Source organism: Anomaloglossus baeobatrachus, chromosome 1 (genome assembly GCF_048569485.1).
Source record: "Anomaloglossus baeobatrachus isolate aAnoBae1 chromosome 1, aAnoBae1.hap1, whole genome shotgun sequence".
Taxonomy (NCBI): domain Eukaryota; kingdom Metazoa; phylum Chordata; class Amphibia; order Anura; family Aromobatidae; genus Anomaloglossus; species Anomaloglossus baeobatrachus.
In genome coordinates, this window is record NC_134353.1 from 779192373 (window position 1) to 779215534 (window position 23162).

At 39.2% G+C, this 23162-nt stretch overlaps 1 protein-coding gene across 6 annotated transcripts in view; it reads left to right on the top strand.

Moving 5' to 3' along the window:
• Window positions 1-221: 221 nt before the first annotated feature.
• ZNF608 (zinc finger protein 608) overlaps window positions 222-23162 on the top strand; it is a 134165-nt gene continuing 111224 nt past the window's right edge. For 2 of the 6 annotated variants that reach the window (XM_075324887.1, XM_075324892.1), the window contains exons 1-2: window positions 1985-2595; window positions 3037-4122. In XM_075324887.1, the coding sequence (XP_075181002.1) occupies window positions 3256-4122 (867 nt within the window). In that variant the 5' untranslated portion in view covers window positions 1985-2595; window positions 3037-3255. Of the gene's footprint in view, window positions 384-759; window positions 848-1984; window positions 2596-3036; window positions 4123-23162 lie in introns of those variants that run through there. The other 4 variants (XM_075324874.1, XM_075324896.1, XM_075324879.1 and 1 more) reach the window with 3 other exon arrangements.

Consider the following 23162-nt stretch of genomic DNA (forward strand, 5'->3'; position numbering starts at 1 on the left):
CATGAGTGTTTGTTAGAAGTGTATACACAGCACTATGCTCTCGTTTGCCTCCCCCACTGTGGCTAAAGAAAAACGCAACCAATCAGCAGGGCGAGTTCCACAAATGCTTGACTCTGATTGGTCACCTGAAAAAAGGGCATTAGGAACAAAGAAAAGTCTTTTCAGGTAGAGACACTGCTCAATTCTCTTCTTCTCTCTTTCCCAGTTGTGATTTTCCCCAGTTCTGCTGCTCGCCTAGTGATCATTAAGAAGAAATAGCTATCTGTAGTGTACAAACAGGAAGGATCATGACCACAGAATAGGTGTAGCATAATCCCTCGGCGGCAGCAGCATAAAACATTGATGCAATTAGAAGCAAAGGTCATCTTGATCGTATTCAGATCGTAAGTACACATGTGTGAAACGCTGTGTCATACTGAACTGTTAACTTGTCCAGTAAAATAACTGGAAGCTGTTTGCCTTAGATCAGAGGAATGAAAGAGCGAGCGTTTAGCTCCTCATACATCTACACATTACCCTGGAAACCCAGTCCACTCCACTAATATAGACCTCCACTGAATATTATTCTATCCACAAGACAGAAAGCCTTGAGTGGATATTACACTATCTCGCCACTCAATGCACTGGCAGCAAGATTAAAACTTTTCCTTCCACCTCTCATACATTGAATCCTATGAAACTCCGCTACATTATAAGGATATTAACTCTATACTGTTCAGTTAAATCCTTTTTTCCCTTTTTTTGCCATTTCTTCCAAAGATGACAGCTAATTTAGGAAAAAGTCTGCCATCCCCCATGATCACTTCTTTTCCCAATTATCTCCAGGGTCAAGACCATCCTGTAAAAGGTGCGTGATACATTTTATATAATTTGCAATTACCTATTCTATCATGTAATCCATCAAAAATGATTATATGAAATTAGCAAGTCGATGAATTTGAATACATTTATCACTTATTTGCCTGATAGTGAAGTGCTACGGAATATGTTGGCGCTATATAAATAAACTTTATTATTATTATTATGATATTATTGAGGGCAGCACGGATACAGAACATTCTGTTTACAGAATGCGCATTCTATAGGTTGTTAGAACAGATAATTGATACATTGATACGTAAATATTTCTCCTAGGCACATGTAACGCCCCTTCCTCTATAAAGAGGAGAAGAAAAATCCTCTCCATGCATGCCTAGCACGTTGTCTGCTTTTCTCCCCCTGAGACACAGATGTACAGCTGCAGAGAGAACTGTTTCGCATTCATGAGTAATAGTTGTGGCAGGGGAGGAAGGGAGAGCAGAGAACCTAAAGAGGTTTGCTTGTGTTAAAACCGAGATGAGCATTTTCCTGATATTGCCTGTCACCCATTTTGTGTTTTCACGTCACGACAAGCAATTGAGCTCTTGATCCTCACGTGATGTAAAAGCTTGAGCTGCAACAAAATAGCTGCTTTCAGATGGCTGCTTGTTGCTAACTGCCCTTCCCCCTCCCTCCCTCTCTTTCCTCTTCTAACAAACCACTCTAGACTTTCAATCTATCAACAATTCATTACAGCGTTTTAACTGGGAATGTCAGCTAATTAAAAATACTAAGCATGCACAGCGCTCGCTCCACCGACAAGAAGAAAAAATCATATTCCCATAAAATAAGGGAAAGGCTGTTGGCGAATATCAAACGGTAGACATTGGCGAGCGTGGCCATTGGCCTTTACATATGGACTGTAAACAGTTAAATGCCACAATGACTTGCTGAAGCAGCACAAACAAATTACAGTGTGCAGAGGATAAGGTTCACATCCCTCTGAAGATTGAGCATCACACTTAAAAATGTTTTGATAATAGGTTTATCAGATCACAGATCCATCACTGTTCCAAGCAGCGGCCCCCACCCCTCCCCTTCTCTTCATGTGTTTTTCAAGAAAGCAGATTTGTCAGAAAAACTAGTGATTGGGGGAGGGTGTGGGAAATGCCACTTCCTGAGAAAGCACAGAGCTGAATCCAGACCAGAGTTTCAGTCCCTCTTTTTTCTCTCCCTCTCTCTCTTTCTTCACCCCCCCTCTCCCTCTCTCTCTCTCCCCCTTTCACTAATTTATCTGGATGTTAGCACATTCTGTCTTGTTACAACTGGACGCCTGTAGGTTTGTTCATAGGGATCATTACTTAACTGATCAGGATGGCTGTGAAATCTATGTTTAAAGGAAAGACGTGATTCAAGTGGTGTCAATGAAATAAACCTTACAACTTTTTTTTTTCCTCTATCCATTTTTTTTTGGATTTCTTTTTTCCTCTCATGGATGAAATTGTGAAACAATTCCTCCTTGTGCTTTTCTCTCCAGTGTGAATCCCAGATGTAAAATTGAAAAGAAGGAAGACTGCAGAGAAAGAGAGAGAGAGGAATAAAGTGGGAAGATTCTGATGTTTACGCTAACAAGGAATACTGTGAATTACATGGTTACCCTCGTCTCAGGATATATGACTTGTTTTCTTCTTGAGAACTCATGGTGCATAAGTAAAATGAGGAATCATCCTGGTTCGGTTTCTATGGGTCGCAGGATTCTTTCTTGGTGGCCTTATTAAGTAAATAAAATGACAAGAGGTAAGTGTTTTGTCTCTTCTTTTTACAAACACTTCAGAATTAAGCATGATGTTTTAGCTTTGTACAAATAGCTTTTACTCATCGTTGTCAAACCCAACCTCAGTGGCGGTCACCGAGGCCACCTTGGTGCAGAACACTTAAAATGTATGTCTTAATCAGTTTCCTGTGCAGTCAGTAATATTATATTTAACACACCTAACTATTCTCTGCCTGATTGCTGTTTGCCTTTTCTCCCTTCTTATTCCTGCCATATAGTTTAACAAATAGAAATATGATACATTTGTTGCAAGGTCATTATTAATCTGTGATATTATATATATATCATTACAATTCCATGATTAAATTGTCTTCTAAAAATCATATGACTTATCTGATAAAATACTGTAAATATTTATGTTAACGTGTGTTTGTATAACCCTGACTGTTTTTACCACCCCACAGGAGCTGTAAATCAACCGAAGTCACATTTGGACAGTTAATGGAATACATTGGACAAAAGACTTAACTTTTGATTGGAATATCTTGGATTTGTTTTATTTTTTATTTTATTTTTATCATTAAGTCAGAAATTTGAACAGCATCCCACAGAAATAGACGAATGTCCACTTTTCTTCAAAAAGAAGTTCATGGCAATGTAATACCACCTGTCTCATCTTCAGGATGTCATTGAGCACTTCTACTATAGGGAAAGGTGTGGATCCAGCTGCAGTTGATGCCTATGACAGTGGTGATGACTGGGAAATCGGTGTTGGAAATTTGATTATTGATTTGGATGCAGATTTGGAAAAGGACAGACAGAAATTTGAGATGAGCAATTCAACAAATAGTGGCTGTGCTTCCAAGGACAGTGGACATTGCTTGGCGTCAAGTGGACCAGTTAACTCTACCTCCTCTACATTAGCTGACAGCCTCAAATTTGCTTCAGTTCAGCAAACCTCCAGCTCCCAAGGGAACAGCCACAAAGAGACTAGCAAATCAAAAGTGAAAAGGAGTAAAACTTCGAAGGATGTTAATAAGTCATTGCCTTCTGCATCTTTGTATGGGATGCCTGAGATTAGCAGTGGCACTGGCAAAAGACAGCAGGACGCAGGACGCCTTGGGGAGGTGGTATCTTCAGCTGGCATGAATGCAGCATTGGGCCATAGCACTAATGGAGTTGGCATTACTGCAAATGCTACTTGTGGGAAAAATGTCAAAGAGGAGAGAACTGGAAGTAAAAGCCAAAGCACCAGGGGCTCAAAAAGGGATAAGGATTCTGGAAAGTCTAGAAAGGACAGCAGTAATAAATTGTATGACCTTGGGCATTCCAACACTGGAGTGAATAACCAAGCAGTTGTGCATTTGTATGGTTTTGGAGGTGGAAAGGCCCCTGGGAATGGCAGCCCTTTTCATTGTGGCAATAGCCTTGCAGGGGAGTTGGCTAAGAATACAGTTGATTCAGGGATAATGGGAAACTCTGTACTAGGCAAAAAAGAAGATGAAGATGAAGAAAGCCACAGGCGAAATAAAAAGTTAAAAACAGAAAAGGTAACCTAAAATCATTTTATTTCCCATACTATTCTCCATTTTCTGTCTAGACTGTCATGTATTATATATCTCTCCTTTGAAATGCTTATGACTTGACAGACTCATGGTGAGAAACATCTAGCTTGGGTCTTTTTACCCTCCCAATCTTCGAGACAAGACAGAAGGATATGTTTTTCATAAACGTTTCGTTTGTAAATACTTGCTTTCTTCCCATTATTCAAACAATTAATGTTTAACAATGAGATTCTTTGTGCCTCCAAATGATCTCTAACTTGTTTATTTTGGCTTTTATTTTTTTTTCTCCTTTTGTTTTGTTTCCTGTGTTTATCTGGCGTTAATGTAGCTACTATTCCACCCCTCCCCCATAATTCTTATTGCCTGTAGCAGCCAGCTCTATTTGCACAACAGGCTAGAGTATAAACAACCAGTGAGAGATGACATGGTTACAATAATCTGCTGTTTGCCCATGGGGTGGGGGAGGTGTCTCATGTATCCTCTTGCATTGGCAAAGCTGTACTAGATGGGATTGCAGTGAGAAAAAAAATAGTCTTTTTTTTTCCTAAGGATGTAACAAGAGAGCTATTTCAAGAAATGCAAGACAGCACTGTTTCAGGCGCTCCTTTGATTTCAACCAGTCTGTCTTGAACTGTGTGAATGCTAAGTAGCTTGAAAGCACATGAGCAAATCAAATGTTAGGACTGGTTATAGAGAATGGCTATTCTTGCTGCTCATTGAGGCAGGTTATTTACTAGCAGTTATCCAGAGGGCGTAAGGTTTCTCTGGGGAACTAGTGCTTTTGTTGATTGATAATTAAGGGTCAAATGCATTCTACAGGCTGTGAACCCTTGTGTGTGTGCTGTGCTTTTTTCCTTCATGAATTAAGTACTGTGAAGATTATGCATTCTGTACTCCTTTTAGACCCACTTGTTTTAATTCTTGCTTAAAAAGTGCATACAATAATAAACATTTTAATTGGGGGAAAATGAACTTCACAAACTAATTGACAAAACAAACAACAAGAAAAATAAATAAATCATAAAATAAACAAGGTACAATTTCATCAATTATGGGTGTACTTTTTTTTTTACCTGTTTGGATTTTTTCCGCATTCTGTTTCGTAACTAAGGTTAGAAAAATAATTGACTCTCGCGCATGTTTTTACAAGTGCACAGTATGTATTGCACAATAAGTGTGAAGAAGCAGGAAGATAATGACATTTCCCAGCAGCGATCTATGCATTTGTCGCCCTTTGTTTATGCCTTAGCTCTTTTACTGTAGGTATTTTGCCTGTCAATAATCTGTAATGTGCAGTTTCTTAATCAGCCTTAACAGTCCAGATAAATTGCCCTAATCCAGTGATTATAATAGCACTGGTTAAGGAGTCAGGTCTTTTCGATTGGATTTAGTGGCTTCCTGGAATGTGGGAGGTACCGCCCTTTTATATCCCCTTTAGCCTTTTAATCTTCCAGCCAAATGTTCACAATCAACAATTTTGTTTAGCTGGCAATCTGTACATTTCAGGATCTCAAAGGCTGCTGTCATGGCAACAAAGATTAGCATGCTGTGGTTTCCCTGCTTCTCTTAATAATTCCTTTCACAGTGCTCCTTCAGAGATAAAATGTGTGTGAGAATTATATTTTATCCATTGTTGTGTTTTTATGGCTTCGGTTATTAACTCTGCAGTGAATTCAATTACCAGGCAATCTCTGAAGCTTTCTTTGGCATTGAAAGAGTAAAGTCATGTTTTACATCACAATGTCGTATTCTTTGTCACCTTCTCCTCCTGGCCTGCCTCAAGCAAATATTTCCTTTTAAATCGCTCAGATTCTTGCGATATCTTATAGCGGTTGCCTAGATTCTATGGAATTATTAGGAATTGACTCATTACCTGCTATTAAAATTATGAGTCAATTCTAAAAATCTGAAATGTATTTACATATAGGTATATGTGTGTGTGTATGTGTGTGTGTGTATGTGTGTGTGTGTGTATGTGTATGTGTGTGTGTATGTGTGTGTGTGTGTGTCTGTGTGTGTGTGTGTGTATATGTGTGTGTGTGTGTGTATGTGTGTGTGTATGTGTGTGTGTGTATGTGTGTGTTTGCGTGTGTATGTGCGTGTCCGTGTGTGTATGTATGTGTGTGTATGCGTGCATATATATACTGCTCAAAAAAATAAAGGGAACACTTAAACAACACAATGGTATTTTACTGTTCCCTTTATTTTTCTGAGCAGTATATATATACACACATACACACACACACACACATTATATATATACATATATATATACGTGTGTATATATATGTATATATATATATATATATGTATACATACATAAATAAATTTCCGATCCTTAGAATTGACTCATGATTTTTATATATATATGTATATATATATATATATATATATATATATATATACACAAATGGGCAAATCCGTAGCACATATTATATTAAAAGATCTTCATGGTCAAGTTTACTGGAAAGATTGGGCATAAGCAAACTGCGGCTCAAAAATGAATGTTCTGCCGGGAAAATGGCTGGCCGGTTGGAAGAAAAGATGCTTATCAAGCACAATGAATTATGTCCAAATGTGTGGGCAATAAAAAAGACAAGCTACACATGCAGCTCTAAGTGACAAATGAAGACTCTCATTGGAGCTCTGGTAATTGATTGGCTGGTTGTCCAAAGCTGACATCATACGAAACCTATTTTTATTGTGTTTCCTTGCTACTCCATAATTGATAGTTCAGATATGTAGAGTAATAGAAATCTTGTAATAACCTTTAATATGTAGTTTCCTATTATGGGAAGCTATTATCATACTTTAGTCTTTCATTGGGTCAGAAAATAATGAGCGTAAATTGTTCATGTGCTTCTACGTGACTCTGTAAAGTAAGCAAAGCAAATGATGCATGCACTAAGGCTTTCAGCCCATTTAAAAAATTGCACTACTTATGGTTCAAAAGTAACTAAAACCATGGGATTAGAAAATCTTTTGTAAAATTGATACTTGTATAATGTTATCATGGATCTAGGTCCCAGGAATTAACAATGGGGCTTAATAGGTTTCCTGTTATTCTATATATCCAATTGACCAAAGCAATGTTTGTCAAGAAGAAGGTTGCTAAGTTCAGGGGGGAATGACTTAATAATCAGTCATATCAAATTGACTCACTTCTTGTTCAAGAATAAAACTGCTATGGATTGTCTTTAGTTCAATAATTATCTTTTTTAGCCATATTTTCCATAATAAAGCCTTTTTAAGCCTCTTTAATACGCTTTTTGGACATAAAAGATAAAGATATATATCCTATATATATATATGATGAGTATATATATATATATAAAGATATATATATATATATATATATACACATAATTATATATATCTAGCAACATACAGTATATATACATATATTAGATTGTGCCAGCCTCCAAATGACTTTATAGTTGAATAGAGTCCAACTTTATTAATGTAGTGAAGGTCTTGATTATGGCATCTCTTCAATGCCTAGCGCATAACCTGCAGTTTCTTCAGACTAAAGCACTGGGTCAAAAAGGTCACTGACTCTAATTGAAATACAAAGTCTATTGAGGCTTCACAGCAGCCACTTCTTAAATCTACATAAGCGATTTAGCAATTAAATGGACTGCTAAATATGGGTGCCTGACAATAAGCCTGGTTCAAGATCTTAGTGGGTTTTTACTTAATCATACTATTTAATAGTGGAGCATCTGAATGCTGGAAAATCAGTACATGGCCAGAGCTGTTAAAATCAAATAATGAATGTTTGTCATGCAGTATTATAGAACTAAGTGAGGATATACAAAAGAAATCTAGTGATTTGGAGGTTTTTTAGGACTATCAACTTCAAAACACAATTTAGTGACTTTATCCTACAGTTTTCTTAATCTGTCCACAACATATAAAAGTTGATCAAAATGGACAATTTTTAGAACGATTATTACGTAATTATTTAAGAAAGATCATCATTGACTATATTGTGCAAGCTTAAATAAGAGATGTCAAACTCAAATACACAGAATGACAAATTTAATAACTTGGGCAAAGTCTCAATCCAACCTAGTCACTAGCCCCACATAGTCCTCCATACAGATTGATAGGCCCTACACAGTCCTCCAAACAGATATTTGGGCCCTATATAGTCCTCTAAACAGAATAATGCGCGCTACATAGTCCTCTAAACAAAGCAATGTGCCCGACAGTCTTCAATACAGAAAAATGGGCCCCACACAGTCCTCCATACAAATTAATGGACCCAAAATAGTCTTACATACAGAATAATGTGACCCACATAATCCTCCATACAGCTAGTGTGTCTCACATAGTTCTCCATACAGTATAATGTGCCCCACATAGCCCTTTATACAGAAAAATGGAACCCACATAGACTTCCATACAGAATAATGTGACCCACATAGTCTTCCATACAGAAAAATGTGCCACACATAGCCCTTAATACAGAATAGTGGGCCTCACATAGCCCTCCATACAAAATAATGTGCCTCACATATCCCTCCATACAGAATAATGGGCCTCATATAGCCCTCCATACAAAATAATGTGCCTCACATAGCCCTCTATACAGAATAATAGGTCCTACATGGCTCACTATAGAGAACAATGGACCCCAAATAGCCCTCCATTCAGATTAATTGGCTCCACATAGCCCTTTATAAAGATTATTGGGCCCCAAATAGTCCTCCATACAAAATAAGGGGCCCCACAAAGCCCTCCATGAAGAATGATGTGCCCCACATTGCCCTCCATACAGAATAATCTGCCCCACATAGTCCTGCAAACAGAATAAATAGCCCCCCATAGTCATCCATACAGAATAGCATCATCGGCCAAATAAATGAGTCTGCGGGTGTGATGTAGGGGCGGCACGGTGGCTCAGTGGTTACAACTGCAGTCTTGCAGCACTGGGGTCCTGGTTTCAATCCCCACCAAGGACACCATCTGCAAGGAGTTTGTATGTTCTCCCTGTGTTTGCGTGGGTTTCCTCCAGTTTCCTCCCACACTCCAAAAACATACCAATAGGGAATTTAGATTGTGAGCCCCAAAGGGGACAGTATGACCAATGTATGTAAAGCGCTGTGGAATTTATAGCGTAATATAAATGAATACATTATTATCATTATTATTCTTATTATGTGGCCCACAGGCCAGGGTTTGACTTATGTGGCTTAAATAGAAGCATATATTGTGATTGGTCAATTTTGGTCTATTATTTATAACTTTTGCATGTTTATGGTAATTTATGTGAATGATTTAATAGCTTTAATGATTTAATAACTGATCAGCAGCTTTTTTGTTTATCATAGTCTTATAGATATGGTCAGCTTTACTTCTCGTATCTTTTTGCTGTCTGTTCTGCTTCCACACATAAAGGCTCTGTGTTGTTAAATAGCTAATAGAAAGTTACATTGTAAAGAGAAGAGGCATAGGGGAGCTAAAGGTTTTGTCTTAGATGAAAATTGAACTGAAGCATTGGGATAAATATACCAAAATTGCAACGTTAAGAACCCCATAAACATGTAACTTTGTCTCCGAAGTCCCATCATACACAGAAGCGCTTAGAAGCCCGACCCTACCTGTGATGTATACGAAAGAGTCACTGCCAGACTCCTCTGACAGCGGCTTATCTTTGTGCTGAATAAAAGGAACAACTATTAGAATTCTACTATACTGATCCTCTCTCAACCCCAACATCATCTATTGGGGGACAGTCACAGGGTCCTTATACACCCTATACTCTTGGGCGATCCCACCATTGTCATTGAGTTTGGCCGACTTTAATCTAATGCATACGGGGCCTTTGATGTGATGATAAAATATACATATCAATTCATTACAACAATGTTGGGATGAAAGCATGAGTTCACTTGTTTGGTTGTGTATTACGTAGTGAATGTATTTCTATAGTAATACATATATATATACCTTTTAGTTAGGGCTCGTGGTATTCTGCAGAAACCTATAGAAGAAAAATCCCCATCTGTTCCTAATTTCCCTCTCCCTGCATTGAACCACACAAGGCTTTTATTATATCCTAGGATCTTTTGTGATGTTGCACACAGTTTTACTATTACAAAGTGTGTATACCACATCAGTGAGTGAATTTCATGGAATTGGACAACATCCCATTTCATTGATTTTGGTATAGTATCATCTGTTTGTGATTGTAAGGCAAATAACAGTATATATGTGGTATATATCAAGTCCATTATTCAATGGGAAAATAAATGTTTTTAGCTTTGTGGTCTGGTAAGTGGCAAATCACCTAATAAAAATGTTATGTCCCAACACTTTTTTTCCTGCTCAGGAGGTTTAGACTTAAATTTTAGTCATTCATCCGTTACAGCCGTGACCTGCCAGCGTACAAGCATTGAAAAGGAAAACATCATCTGGCCTTTGTTTGAGGTCTTTTATTGAGGCTAATGACTGGTCTTGTGCCACCCTCAGATAAATGACATTATCTTTGAGTGGTCTGACAGGCAACAGACATGTTAATGGTGAAGCTGCAGGGAGGGTTTGTCATAGCTGTAACAAGGGGGAAAACACAGATCTTTTGACATGATTATAATAGGACAGCAGTGTCTTTAAAAATGTAAAACAGTGTGTATAGGGCTGATACAAGGTGTAGATATGCTTTTTGCTAAAACTGTACATGGATATGTCAACACAGAGAAGACACAGAAGTAGAACTGTTAAGGCAATTGCATTTGCAGCTCAACCTGTCTATTAGATTTTGTTGGTGTATTTTTGCTCATTATTTTCATCTCAGTTATGAATTTGTAGATATAGACTATTGTTTGCACCCTCCTACAAGAACTGTCACCTAATTTTGGACAGTCTTCCTTCGCTCATTCAATTATTTAAAGAGCTACATATATAACAAAAAACTTGCATTTTTTTGTTTTTGTGTTGTTTGTTTCCCATGTATGATGATTAAAGGGAATCAACCACCAGGATTTCACTATATTATTATTATTTATTATTATTATTATTATAGCGCCATCAATTCCATGGCGCTTTACATGTGAAAGGGGTGTACATAATAGGGACAAGTACAATAATCATAAACAATACAAGACACAAACAGGTACAGGAGGAGAGAGGTCCCTGCCCGTGATGGCTCACAGTCTACAAGGGATAGGTGAGGATACAGTAGGTGAGGTAAAGTCAGTGCCATACAAGCACTAGGATGCTGATTGCAGGCATAGCTGTCATTGAAAGATCGGATGCTTGGTTAATGAAATATCTTTAACCAAAGTTGGAGAAATGCACTGTACTTTGACGTTTGCCGCGGTGCGGGCATTTGTGGGTCAAGTCCTCGATGTAACTTCCTCCTCCGGCGTTCTCTAGGACATTCACCCTTTTCTTTATGTAACTATTGTGCCTTGCCATCATTGCTGCAATTGGCAGTGCATGCACATTACCACAGTAATGATGTCTTCATTAAAATGGCTTCAGAATTTGCGCATGCGCTTACTGCAATCTCTGGTGCCATTTTATTGAAGACACTGCGGAGAAGATTATGAACTGCAGAGGCGCGTGTGCAGATGTAAGAAATCTGCGCACGCACAGATGCATAGACTCCGGTACTATTTTAATGAAGACATCATTACTGTGGCAATGCGCATGTGCTGCCAACAGCAGGATTAGCAGCGTGGTGTGATATGTATATAAAGAAAAGGGGGCACGTCATAGAGGATTCAGGAGGAAAAATTTACACCGAGGACCCGACCCACAAATCCCCGCACAGCTGCACACATCAATCAAAGGTGCAGTGCATTTCTGCTATTTTGATTAAAGACTAGGGATGATCGAATATCACAAATATTGGTCAATATTCGGCTTCGTAAATATTCGACGAATAGGTCGCTGCTATGCGAATATTCGATTCGCATGTAAGTCTATGGGAAGCCCGAATAGTTGCTATTCAGGAACTATTCGAGTTTCCCATAAACTTATATTGCGCATCGAATATTCACAAATAGTCGAATAGCGGCAATCTATTTGTCGAATATGGGCGTAGCCGAATATTTGAGGTATTCAATCAACCTATTAAAGACATTTCAGCAATTAAGCATCCGATCTTTCTACAAAATGTATGCCTGTATTGAGTATCCTAGTGCCAGTATGGCACTGCCTTTACTTTATATACCAAAACCCTGGTGGTTGGTTCCCTTTAAAGATAGATAGATAGATGTTAGCGTTTTTGATTCAGCAGCCAGTAAGACTTTCATTCTAGAACCCTACTAGCACTTTATAAGTAAATATTGACTAAAATACAGATCCAATTTTTAGCATACATTGCCATAAATGGGGTAGATACAAGCCGTAATGTACCAAAAGAAGAAGCAAAGTTTTTCTACATTTCTAGTAGCCGCCACATACACTTAATTAGTCGCCAGCTGATCAATTATTTGTCCAATTATTTGGTTGGCAGTTATTGCATCCAACTCTTCCATGAACAGGAGAGCTTGATCAGCTGAGAGCCCCTGTGTTTTCTATGGGAGTCTGCAGACATCTCAGGTGACGGCTTATCTCAACAATAACAAACGGATCAGCAGACTGACATTGGACATGCCAGGTCCTTAACTCCCCGACAAACAGCTGTCTGGATAGGCCTCCATGCACATTAGACTGATGGCTGAGCTTGTATAAAACGGAGATTTCAGCCGACATCAGTCGATTGTGTATGGGGGCCCAATTAATATTTTAGACTTTTTGAATAAATTAAGAAACCAAGCAGCTTTTCTTGATGTCAACATGTGGTGGCTGCAATTACAGTCTGCTTTATATTTTGTAAAGCTTCTTAGCTAGAATTTATTCTTTGGTCCCTTTTGATTGGTGTTGGCAATTGATGCTAAACTGCCTATAGAGCCTATGTCATCTGCAGTTTTAGAATTGTAGAATCCGCTGTCAACCTAGATACATATGGTTATTAAATGTGGATGGTCCTGTTTATTGAAAATGATGACATCATGAAATGCAAAACTCATCATTTATTAAACATTAAATAATAGCTATTGTCTACGTAGTACTTAACGACAGCTGGTCAACTCGTTGTTTGACAATTGCTAGTCATTTATTAGCCTGTTTAGACAAGCAGACCACAATTCAGATGTACACAGAATAATCAGTAATACATCTCTGTGCTCGCAGGCTGCCATTGTTCTTGTCAGCAGAGGTCCTGTTTACACAGAGCGATGTGCTGCTGAGTGATAATTTTTTTATGATATCTAAAATATGTCACATAATGAACAGGCATTTTGCTCACTAATCGGGTGATCAGTACCCTATTTATACTGCCTGATTATCGTGACAACAGCATACATCATTCACAATAATCTTGCAAAATGTACCTTGACATGTACATTTGTTGAGCCTTAAGACTTGAAGGGAACCTGTCAGGTCCTTTATGCTCTCCATCCCAGGAGCAATCCCATGTATGGCACAATTCCAAGATTAACCAGCCCTGTATAATACTATTTGCTAAAATCAAAATGTTTAATTTTTTTTATTTTTTTATAAAGTGCCTTATCTCTATACTATTTAGGTCTTTGACTAGTCGAAGGGGCATTTTTTCCCCAGACTAGTCGACCCTGTGGGCATGACAACATGATTTCCACTAGCCACTGTCACCAGCAGATCCTGGAAATCTCACACATGCGGATGACTCACTTTGTCAATGCCAGTGCACCTCAGAAGCAGGGTCTACACTTCTGGCTTCAGAGAGGAGCACTGCACCACTGATCATGCATAGTTGATGCGCACTGATGATACTGAAATGCACCTTGCGCATGAACCAAATTTCCAGGATCTACGATGATGCTGGCTTGTGGAAATCATGTTATTACGCTTTCACATGATAATATGGAAAGATGGCCAACTAGTCTGGGGAAACAACGACCCTTCGACTAGCCAAGCCCCAATTAGTATTGGAACAGTGCACTTTATAAATGCTTTTTTAAAACATTGATATTAGTAAATAGCTTTATACAGGGGTGGTTAGGCAGGGAATTTTGGCATACACATGGATGCTGCTGGGTTGGACGACATAGGGGACATGACAAGTTCTCTTTAAATTGTGCTTTTTTCTAGTTCCATTAATATTTTAAATATGATTTCACATTAAAAAAAACCCTTTATTTTAATATATACAAAAAAAATGTGCCGTGTTTGCAGATGGCATGTTGAAAGGGGGAAAAAAAGAAAAGCTTTATATTTCCCTCTTGAGCAAAATATTTGTCTTGATGTGAAGGAACTTTTTACCTCCAGCAGTGTTATGTACATTCTTCTATTGTGAATGACTCAGAGGATAAAGTCTGATTACACCTTAGTTCTCACTGTAATTGGAATGGTATGTTTTGCATTTGAATACAGGTTGTGCTTCTATTCAGGTATAAACACTCATGTTACACTGTGAAGACAACATCATAGTGGAATGGGCAGAGTCTTATTTCTCCCTGAAACTAGATTTGAGATGTTGAATGAATGGTGTCAATAGATTCTTTTATTTAGTTGCTTTTCTTCCAAGACCTTTTTCTTTTCTCCCATGTAAGCTGTAAGAGGTGACAGATGTTTGAAATGACAGAACAGTATGATCTTATTGAGAACATTCACACAAATGTTTAGCTTTTTCCAGGCCTAGATGATAAAGCCAAAACATAAAAGTCTTTTCATGGTGTTATAGATCTACTTAGTTTATTTCCCCACCTGGCTACATTCACTTGGACCTTTTTCACATGAACATTTTTCTTGTCTTTTAATTGCACACAGACCCACACAAGTCAATGAGGCTTTTCACACATCCGTGTTTTTTTTTTCTTCCACAATGTGTCTGTGAGTCTGAGAAAAATCTCACAGAATGTTCTTTTCTGGTCCGATTTTGCAGATTAGACTTTTACTGGGAGTGTAAAAAAATTAAATACTTATGGAAGTCATCTACAGTATGTGCTATCTACTTTTCCTAGAACCCTTTCTTATAAACACAATATTGGACATGGTCACGTGAACTTTGCCTTGACTAAAAACCAGCTCACCGTCAAATAATGATAATCTCATAACTGTAGAAAATCTAGCAGATTGCAAAATGTAGGTGAAAGGTGTTGATTGATAGCCCCATCTGGCTTTGTTTATTGTGTGCTTAGTCTACAAAGAAGAAACAAGTTACTCATCTTTGGATCCTTTAGGGTACCTTCACACTTAGCGATGCAGCAGCGATCCGACCAGCGATCTGACCTGGTCAGGATCGCTGCTGCATCGCTACATGGTCGCTGGTGAGCTGTCAAACAGGCAGATCTCACCAGCGACCAGTGAACAGCCCCCAGCCAGCAGCGACGTGCAAGCGACGCTGCGCTTGCACGGAGCTGCCGTCTGGAAGCTGCGGAGACTGGTAACTAAGGTAAACATCGGGTATGGTTACCCGATGTTTACATTAGTTACCAGCGCACAGCTGTGTGTGCAGGGAGCAGGGAGCCGCGCGCACTGAGCGCTGGCTCCTTGCTCTCCTACCATAGCTACAGTACACATCGGGTTAATTAACCCGATGTGTAATGCAGCTACATGTGCAGAGAGCAGGGAGCCGCGCACACTGCTTAGCGCTGGCTCCTTGCTCTCCTAGCTGCTGTACACATCGGGTTAATTAACCCGATGTGTACAGCAGCTACATGTGCAGAGAGCCGGAGCCGGCAGCACAGGCAGCGTGAGAGCTGCAGATGCTGGTAACTAAGGTAAATATCGGGTAACCACCTTGGTTACCCGATGTTTATCTTGGATACAGCTTACCTCAGCTGTCAGAAGCCGGCTCCTGCTCGCTTCATTTGTCGCTCTCTTGCTGTCACACACAGCGATCTGTGTGTCACAGCAGGAGAGCGGCTTTGAAGAAAACGAACCAGGGCTGTGTGTAACGAGCAGCGATCTCGCAGCAGGGGCCAGATCGCTGCTCAGTGTCACACACAGCGAGATCGCTAATGAGGTCACTGCTGCGTCACAAAAAGCGTGACTCAGCAGCGATCTCGGCAGCGAGCTCGCTGTGTGTGAAGCACCCCTTAGGGCTGGTTTATGGCTAATTGTTCCATGCAAGTATATGGACAGTTGAAGATCTATGCTGGTGTTTGACCCCAAGATGTCAAGGACCAGGGATTGAGGGATTAGAATTTGGTCATGTTTGCCCTTGGTCAGTCTATTAAAGCACAAGATCACTGATTTATGAGTGCTATAATACTATTAATGGCACTTTTATTGGACTTTATCAAAATAATTTACTGTCTAATACTATAATATAGTACTAAAGAGTACAGCAACAACCATAATTATCAAGTAATTAAAAAGTTTGCTCCAAATTGGATTTCCAACTTTGACACTCTACGTAATTTGCAATGCCCTCTTACCCCTTTCCTGTTGCAGAATATAATAGAATGCTGGATCTCTATGTACAGAGTATGATGAAAAGGTGAGACTCCACCCTACCTGGCAGTAGCAGTACATGTTAGGTGAATGTCACTGAAAACTACAAATTTCGGTAGGCTCTGGTGGGGAGGATGAGTCCTGACTGTATCCCAATGGTAGATGTTGGGTGAGAAAGGGTTGGTCGTGTTGGGTTTCAACATGCTTTGTCTTGTCCTCATAGGGAATAAGCAGCTGCCAAAGATGTCTAGCAGCTGCATACATATTCCACTCTCCCTGTTGGGAACACATGCTTGACTGAAGCCAGCTTGCATGGTTATAGGGTGGTGGGTCTGGAGGAAAAGCTGTCAGAAAACATGTATGTCTCACAAATCCCCAATGAGCCGGGGGTCAAAGCTGTTGCCAGACACCACTGGAAATAGCTTTACTCCTAAAAGAACAAAAAAATCCTACACTAAAACTCAAGAAATCTTATCCTAAGAAGAAAAAAAGAAAATAAATTAAGCCTACCATTTAACTGCCTTCATGAAATCCTCATTGGTACATGGAGATTCCAAGGAGGCATAATTAGGATAAATGCAAATTGAAAGGAAGAGAAAACATCCAGCACTGGCTCCAATTTCCATGTTAAGATAAAATATTTTATTATTTATTATTATAGCGCCATTTATTCCATGGCGCTGTTCATGTGAAATGGAGTACACATAATAGGGACAAGTACAATAATCATAACCAAAGCAAGGCACAGATTGGTACATGGGGAGAGAGGACTCTGCCCGCAAGGGCTCACAGTCTACAAGGGATGGGTGAGGCAGAGTCAGATACAGGAGGAAAGAGGACCCTGCCCACGAGTGCTCGCAGTCTACAAGGGATGGGTGGGGATACAGTAGGTGAGGGTGGAGGTGGTTGTGTGGCGCTATAGTAGACAGAGGGTTACCGCAGGTTGTAGGCTTGTCGGAAAAGGTGGAAACTTTAAAAAACACATGTTTAAAAAAAAAATGTAAAGTGCATGGGACTTAGAAAACATGAATTTTACATTTTTTTTAAACCATATCCTAGTTTCCTCCAACATCATCTGTCAAGGGAGAGTAGAGAGGTTTCATGTATTTTACATGGTCATCCAGTATTTTGAAAACAGTGGTTTTAATGTTTTGCACGTGAATGAGGGAAAGTTTAGGGTCACCTTAATTCAGGCATATATTACTTCACCTGAATCTTTTATTAAACACACTGAAAAATGTTTTAATGAATATCACTCAGTATATGATTTCATCACAGTAACCTTTCCTAATGCTCTCCAGGTTTCTTTCTGAAAAATGTCCTTTCAACCATCAAATAGCTTCCCATCAAAGAAAATCATTCCAAAACCTTTTGAAACCACTTTCTCTTCAAGCCTAAACTTAGAATACAGATGTAATATTTATACTCTCAAAAAGGGATAGGTGTGCAGGAAAATATCAGTCTCTGCTCTCTAAAAGCTAGGTTTCTGTAAACATTATGACATTTCCACAGGTTATTAATGTTCCAGCCATGAAAACACATTTATAGGAGGAATTATCAGTTTCTAACAACCATGAACTTTTACCCCTGGAGATGACTTTTATAGCAGACATTATAAAAGGGTTAAACAAGTAGTAAATGGCATTTAAAAACCTGCCGACTCAGTTTACAAAATACACAGGCAGACCGAATTATTTTTGGATTTCCTTTTACCTCTTTTTGGCTTGGTAATTTGGATGGCTCATGTTAAAAAGCAATAATGATGTTTGAATTGGAAGGGTTATCCTTACGGCTCTCATTCTTCATACAGAGCTGTTTGTTTGTGTGTGGTTCACCGCACTACATGGATAATGCTATCAAATCTGGCCTTCATTATAACCTTAGAACTGCAGTATTGCAGCACTTTTTATGTTGTATGTTTTGCCTGGGAATCATTTTCATCTCACCAAATATCCCGAATGGAAATATAATGAATGCTTTTCCCTTTTGAAGGATGGTTCTACTGTTATTACTCTTTCAACAAACTCTCATTTGCACACTTAGTGGTACTTAAAATTAAAAATACATATTTGCCAGCCTCTTATGAGTACAGAATCCCTACGTGGATGATGAAACCAGAATACCAATGACATTATTCAGATGAAAAATGAAAAGCTCAATTCCCCCAAGTTTAACCTTGATGTCAAGGTCGTCAGTATCCAGTTTTATATTTGTATTTTTGTATTTCTACAACAATGAAACTATTTTTTTTTTCAAATTAAGCTGATTCACTGCAAATGGTTATCAACATTTTCACCCATCCCCCTAAAAAAAAGATGTATTTTTCATGTCTTTCTGTGCATTTCCTAACATCTGTTTTTGACAGAAAAATCTGTTTCTTGTTTAGTGAAGGCAATCTTGAGGATTTCAAAACTTTTGTATGTTTGTACTCATTAATTGAAATGTCCTGTGATCTTTTAGACTTGTGTTCTAAACTGACAGTTTATTCTTCCGTCTCCACTTTATAACTTAACCTCATTGGCCATAGTCAAACATACAAAGTGTGGGTTAGTTAGACTAATTTGTTGTAGTCATGGACCACCCAATGAGCCGTGATACTTCCTGCTTGGAAACAATCATGTTGAGAGCAGGCAAGAACCAGAATGATAATTAGGTAATAGCATTTAGTGCATACATTGAGCCGGGTATTATTTAGGGTCTTTCGTACTCTGAACACAGCTGAAACAATCACATTCACAGAAAACCAAGAGAGGTCATTCACAAAAAGGCAACAGAAAAGTGGAAATTGAATACCATTAGTTTGGGATCACCGATCTGACATGTTTTTTTGCTGTTTTTATTATTTTGTTTTGGGTATATAAACCTTATATGTAGCCAAAACATTGAAAATGGGATGACCGCTCTTGTTTTATGGTTCAAATGCTGTACACTTCAATAGCCTCCTACATTTTTATTTGTTCTAGATACATTTTTAAGTAATGACTCCTGTAAATTTCCACCATGCCCACACATTTCCATTGTACCTCGTAGAGATTTTTCCCATTAAACTCACACATTGCACTACATAATGTTTTGTTTCTCTGGTTTGTCTAAAGCTTACACAGTATTAAATTACCATTTATTTTACTTAACATGCAGGTCAGAACCTTTTTTAAAATAAGTTAAAAGCCATTGTTTCCTAGTTGTGTGCCGCTCCTGCTCAGATGTGACTGACAGAACTGCATGCATTACAGTAAAGCATATTCATTTTCATCTAGTACCCGTTTATTGCCTTGAGCACTGTAAATCTGTCAGCTCTTCACAATACTTTCACCTCTTTCTTCATTTGCTCCAGCTCCTAGTTTGACAACATTCCCCCTAGGCAGAATCCTAATCTGCTTCCAATTAGTTGCAAAATGTGACTGAAATTTCCACATTCAGACTGCACTGTGCACACATCCAGCAAAAGAAAATAATAATGCTGTGGATTTCTGGATTTCCTATTTTAAGCAGATTTTTTTTCCATACAAAACAATAGTTTTTATGTCATTTCCATCTCTTTCTCGCCTAAGCTTGCATCAGCTCTCACACTGACAAGAATTAAATGATTTTTTTTACTGATCCAGCCTTCTGATCCCTAACATAATTAAACTGTATCATTCATGCATAAATCAAGCACATATCATTGCACAGCATTACTGATTCTAAAGTATTCTTCTAGAAGCAGGGATTATTTTGTGGTATTGCCCTGAAATGGGTAGATCTTCACAAGGCACATAATCTCTCAAGTCTACACTTCACATAGCTGACCTTTCTGAAGTGTTCCAATGAATAGCAGTTATCAGTATCAGCATTTTTATGGATCTTTTTTTTTTATCTAAGACAATAAACCAAACCTTGAAAATAAAAATCACAAATTACTTATTGATGTTAGATATTTTAGATGCAGTCAAAAAAAACAACTCTAAACCTACTACAAAATGGTTAAACATTTCTTTTCTTCATGACTCTAATCAAATTTTTAATTTTTTTTTTAATTTTCCCTCCTTACTAAAAAGTAATTTCTGTTGGGTGGTATCTTCCATGGACTGTTGTTTTTATATGTAAATGAAAGGTATTAGTTATATAGTAAAGAGTAATACTTAGTCTTATCTAATTAATGTAAAGATGACCACCTAAAAAAATCCTCATGATAAAATTAAAAAATAATCAAGCAGTTTTGGTACAGACCACTAAATGTTAAGCATGCCCTTCTGATTTTACCATAACAATATAAAGCTTTAAGCTATCAAACATTAGTATGCTAGCAGCAGAAAATCATTGTTACTTGCAGCAATGGCTAGAACAAAGCTACTGCAATTTGTTATTCCCTTGCCAACAGTGTGCAGCGAAGCTTGCAATGTTGGAGGCTTCTTGATGTTCTTCCTAACATTCATAAGGGATGTTGCCAGCACATTCTATACCATCCCCCACAACTTACTTCCCGATCAATGTTGGGAAGAAAATTAAGAAAGCTTTCTATATATGCATATGGAATGCCTATATATATATATAACCATATATACAGTGTGTATATATATATATATATATATATATATATATATAAAAATATCAACAGGCAAGTTGGGACATACAGTACCATCAGTTTATTACCCCACTATTGATGAGCACAATTGATCCAGCCCATTAATTGTTCTAAGAAATTTGAGACTAGTCAACCCCTTTGATTTTTGTTTGTCTATCCCCATAAGTTAGGTCTTGATGTCTGATAAGCCTTGAATGTCTACTTTTACCATCTAGAGACTGTTTAGGCTATGTGCACACGCTGCGTTTTTTTGACGCTGCGTTTTTGTGCGTTTTTGGCCGCTAAAAACGCACAAAAACGCACCTGCGTCGAAAAAACGCGGCAAAAAACGCACGCGTTTTGCCGCGATTTGGTGCGTTTTTTTGCTGCGTTTTGCTGCGTTTTTGCTCACTGCGTCCTTATGCGTTTTTTATCAGTGAACAAAAAAAAAAGGTCTGATGTCATTTCCTTCTTCAATGTGTTCTTCATTCTCCACTAGTGTATGCAGAAGAGCAGACAGCTGCAGAACTACAAGTCTCAGCATCCTCGATCCAATAGTGTATGCAGGAGAGCAGACAGCAGCTGTCGAACTACAAGGCTCAGCATCCTCCATCCAATAGTGTATGCAGGAGAGCAGACAGCAGCTGTCGAACTACAAGGCTCAGCATCCTCCTTCCAGGACTGTATGCAGGATTTCTTTGCCCCCCCAAAAAAAAAAATGACGTGGGCTTCGCCATATTTTTGTATGCTAGCCGGGTACAGCAGGCAGGTACGGGCTGCCCCCAACCCCCAGCTGCCTATTTGTACCCGGCTGGGAACCAAAAATATAGGGAAGCCCTTTTTTTTTAAATTATTTCATGAATTTCATGAAATAATTTAAAAAAAAAAATGACGTGAGCTTCGCCCCATTTTTGAGTCCAGCCGGGTACAACTAGGCAGCTGGGGATTGGAATCCACAGTGCAGGGTGCCCATGCTTTCTGGGCACCCCCGCTGTGAATTGCAGTCCCGCAGCCACCCCAGAAAATGGCGCTTTCATAGAAGCGCCATCTTCTGGCGCTGTATCCAACTCTTCTGGCTGCCCTGATGCCGGGTGGCTAGCCAGGTAATAATGGAGTTAGGGCTAGCTGTATATTATCAGCTAGCCCTAAGCCCGAAATTCATGGTGTCACGCCAATATTAGACATGGCCACCATGAATTTCTAGTAAAGATAAAAAAAAACACAACACAGAAAAATATTTTTATTAGAAATAAAACACAACACAATTAGTGACTCCATCTTTATTGAAATAAACCCCCCTCCGCAGTAATCCTGGGTCAGGGTCCCGCGCCGTCCAATCAGGATCCAATATCATCTGATCGGTTTGCTGGAAAGCATACCGATCAGATGATCTGTCAGGTTCAAGGATGTGAATCCCATCACACATCAGCTGAGTGTATAAACGCCGATTATACAATCAGCTGATGCATCAGTAGAAAAAAAAAAAAAATAATACTCACTTATGTGCTGAATTACCGGCAGCTCCCGGAGCGATGGGGCGGGAGTCTGATCCTGTCCGATCGCTGCAGCAGCTGCCGGTAATCAGGGATGAAGTCTCCTGACGCATCCGCTGATACCGGCCGGGCGCCCGCGTCAGCCCGAGACTCGATCAGCTGATGCGTCAGGTGACTGCATCAGGTGATCCATCGCCAGGTCCTGCAAGCAAGGTCCTGCCCCGGGGAGACTGCACACAGCCGGAGCGGGAGCGGTGACAGGAGCTGGGAGCGGGCATGGCACCGCGAGGCTGCAGACAGGTGAGTATAACTTTTTTTTTTTTTTATTCTACTGTTAACTTTTGTTTTCGCAGCCGCTTCCACCTCCCGCCCAGACATGGCGCCGCACGGCAGCTGACATGCACAGGACGGGAGATGGACGCGGCGGTGACGGTACCGGGAGGATTCATGCTTCTGTCTATACTGACAGAAGGAATCCTCTTCCTGTACACGTCACTTTACTACCCACCTCCTGCGCTTATAGCTGCGTTTTTGGTCTTAGAAACGCACCAAAACGC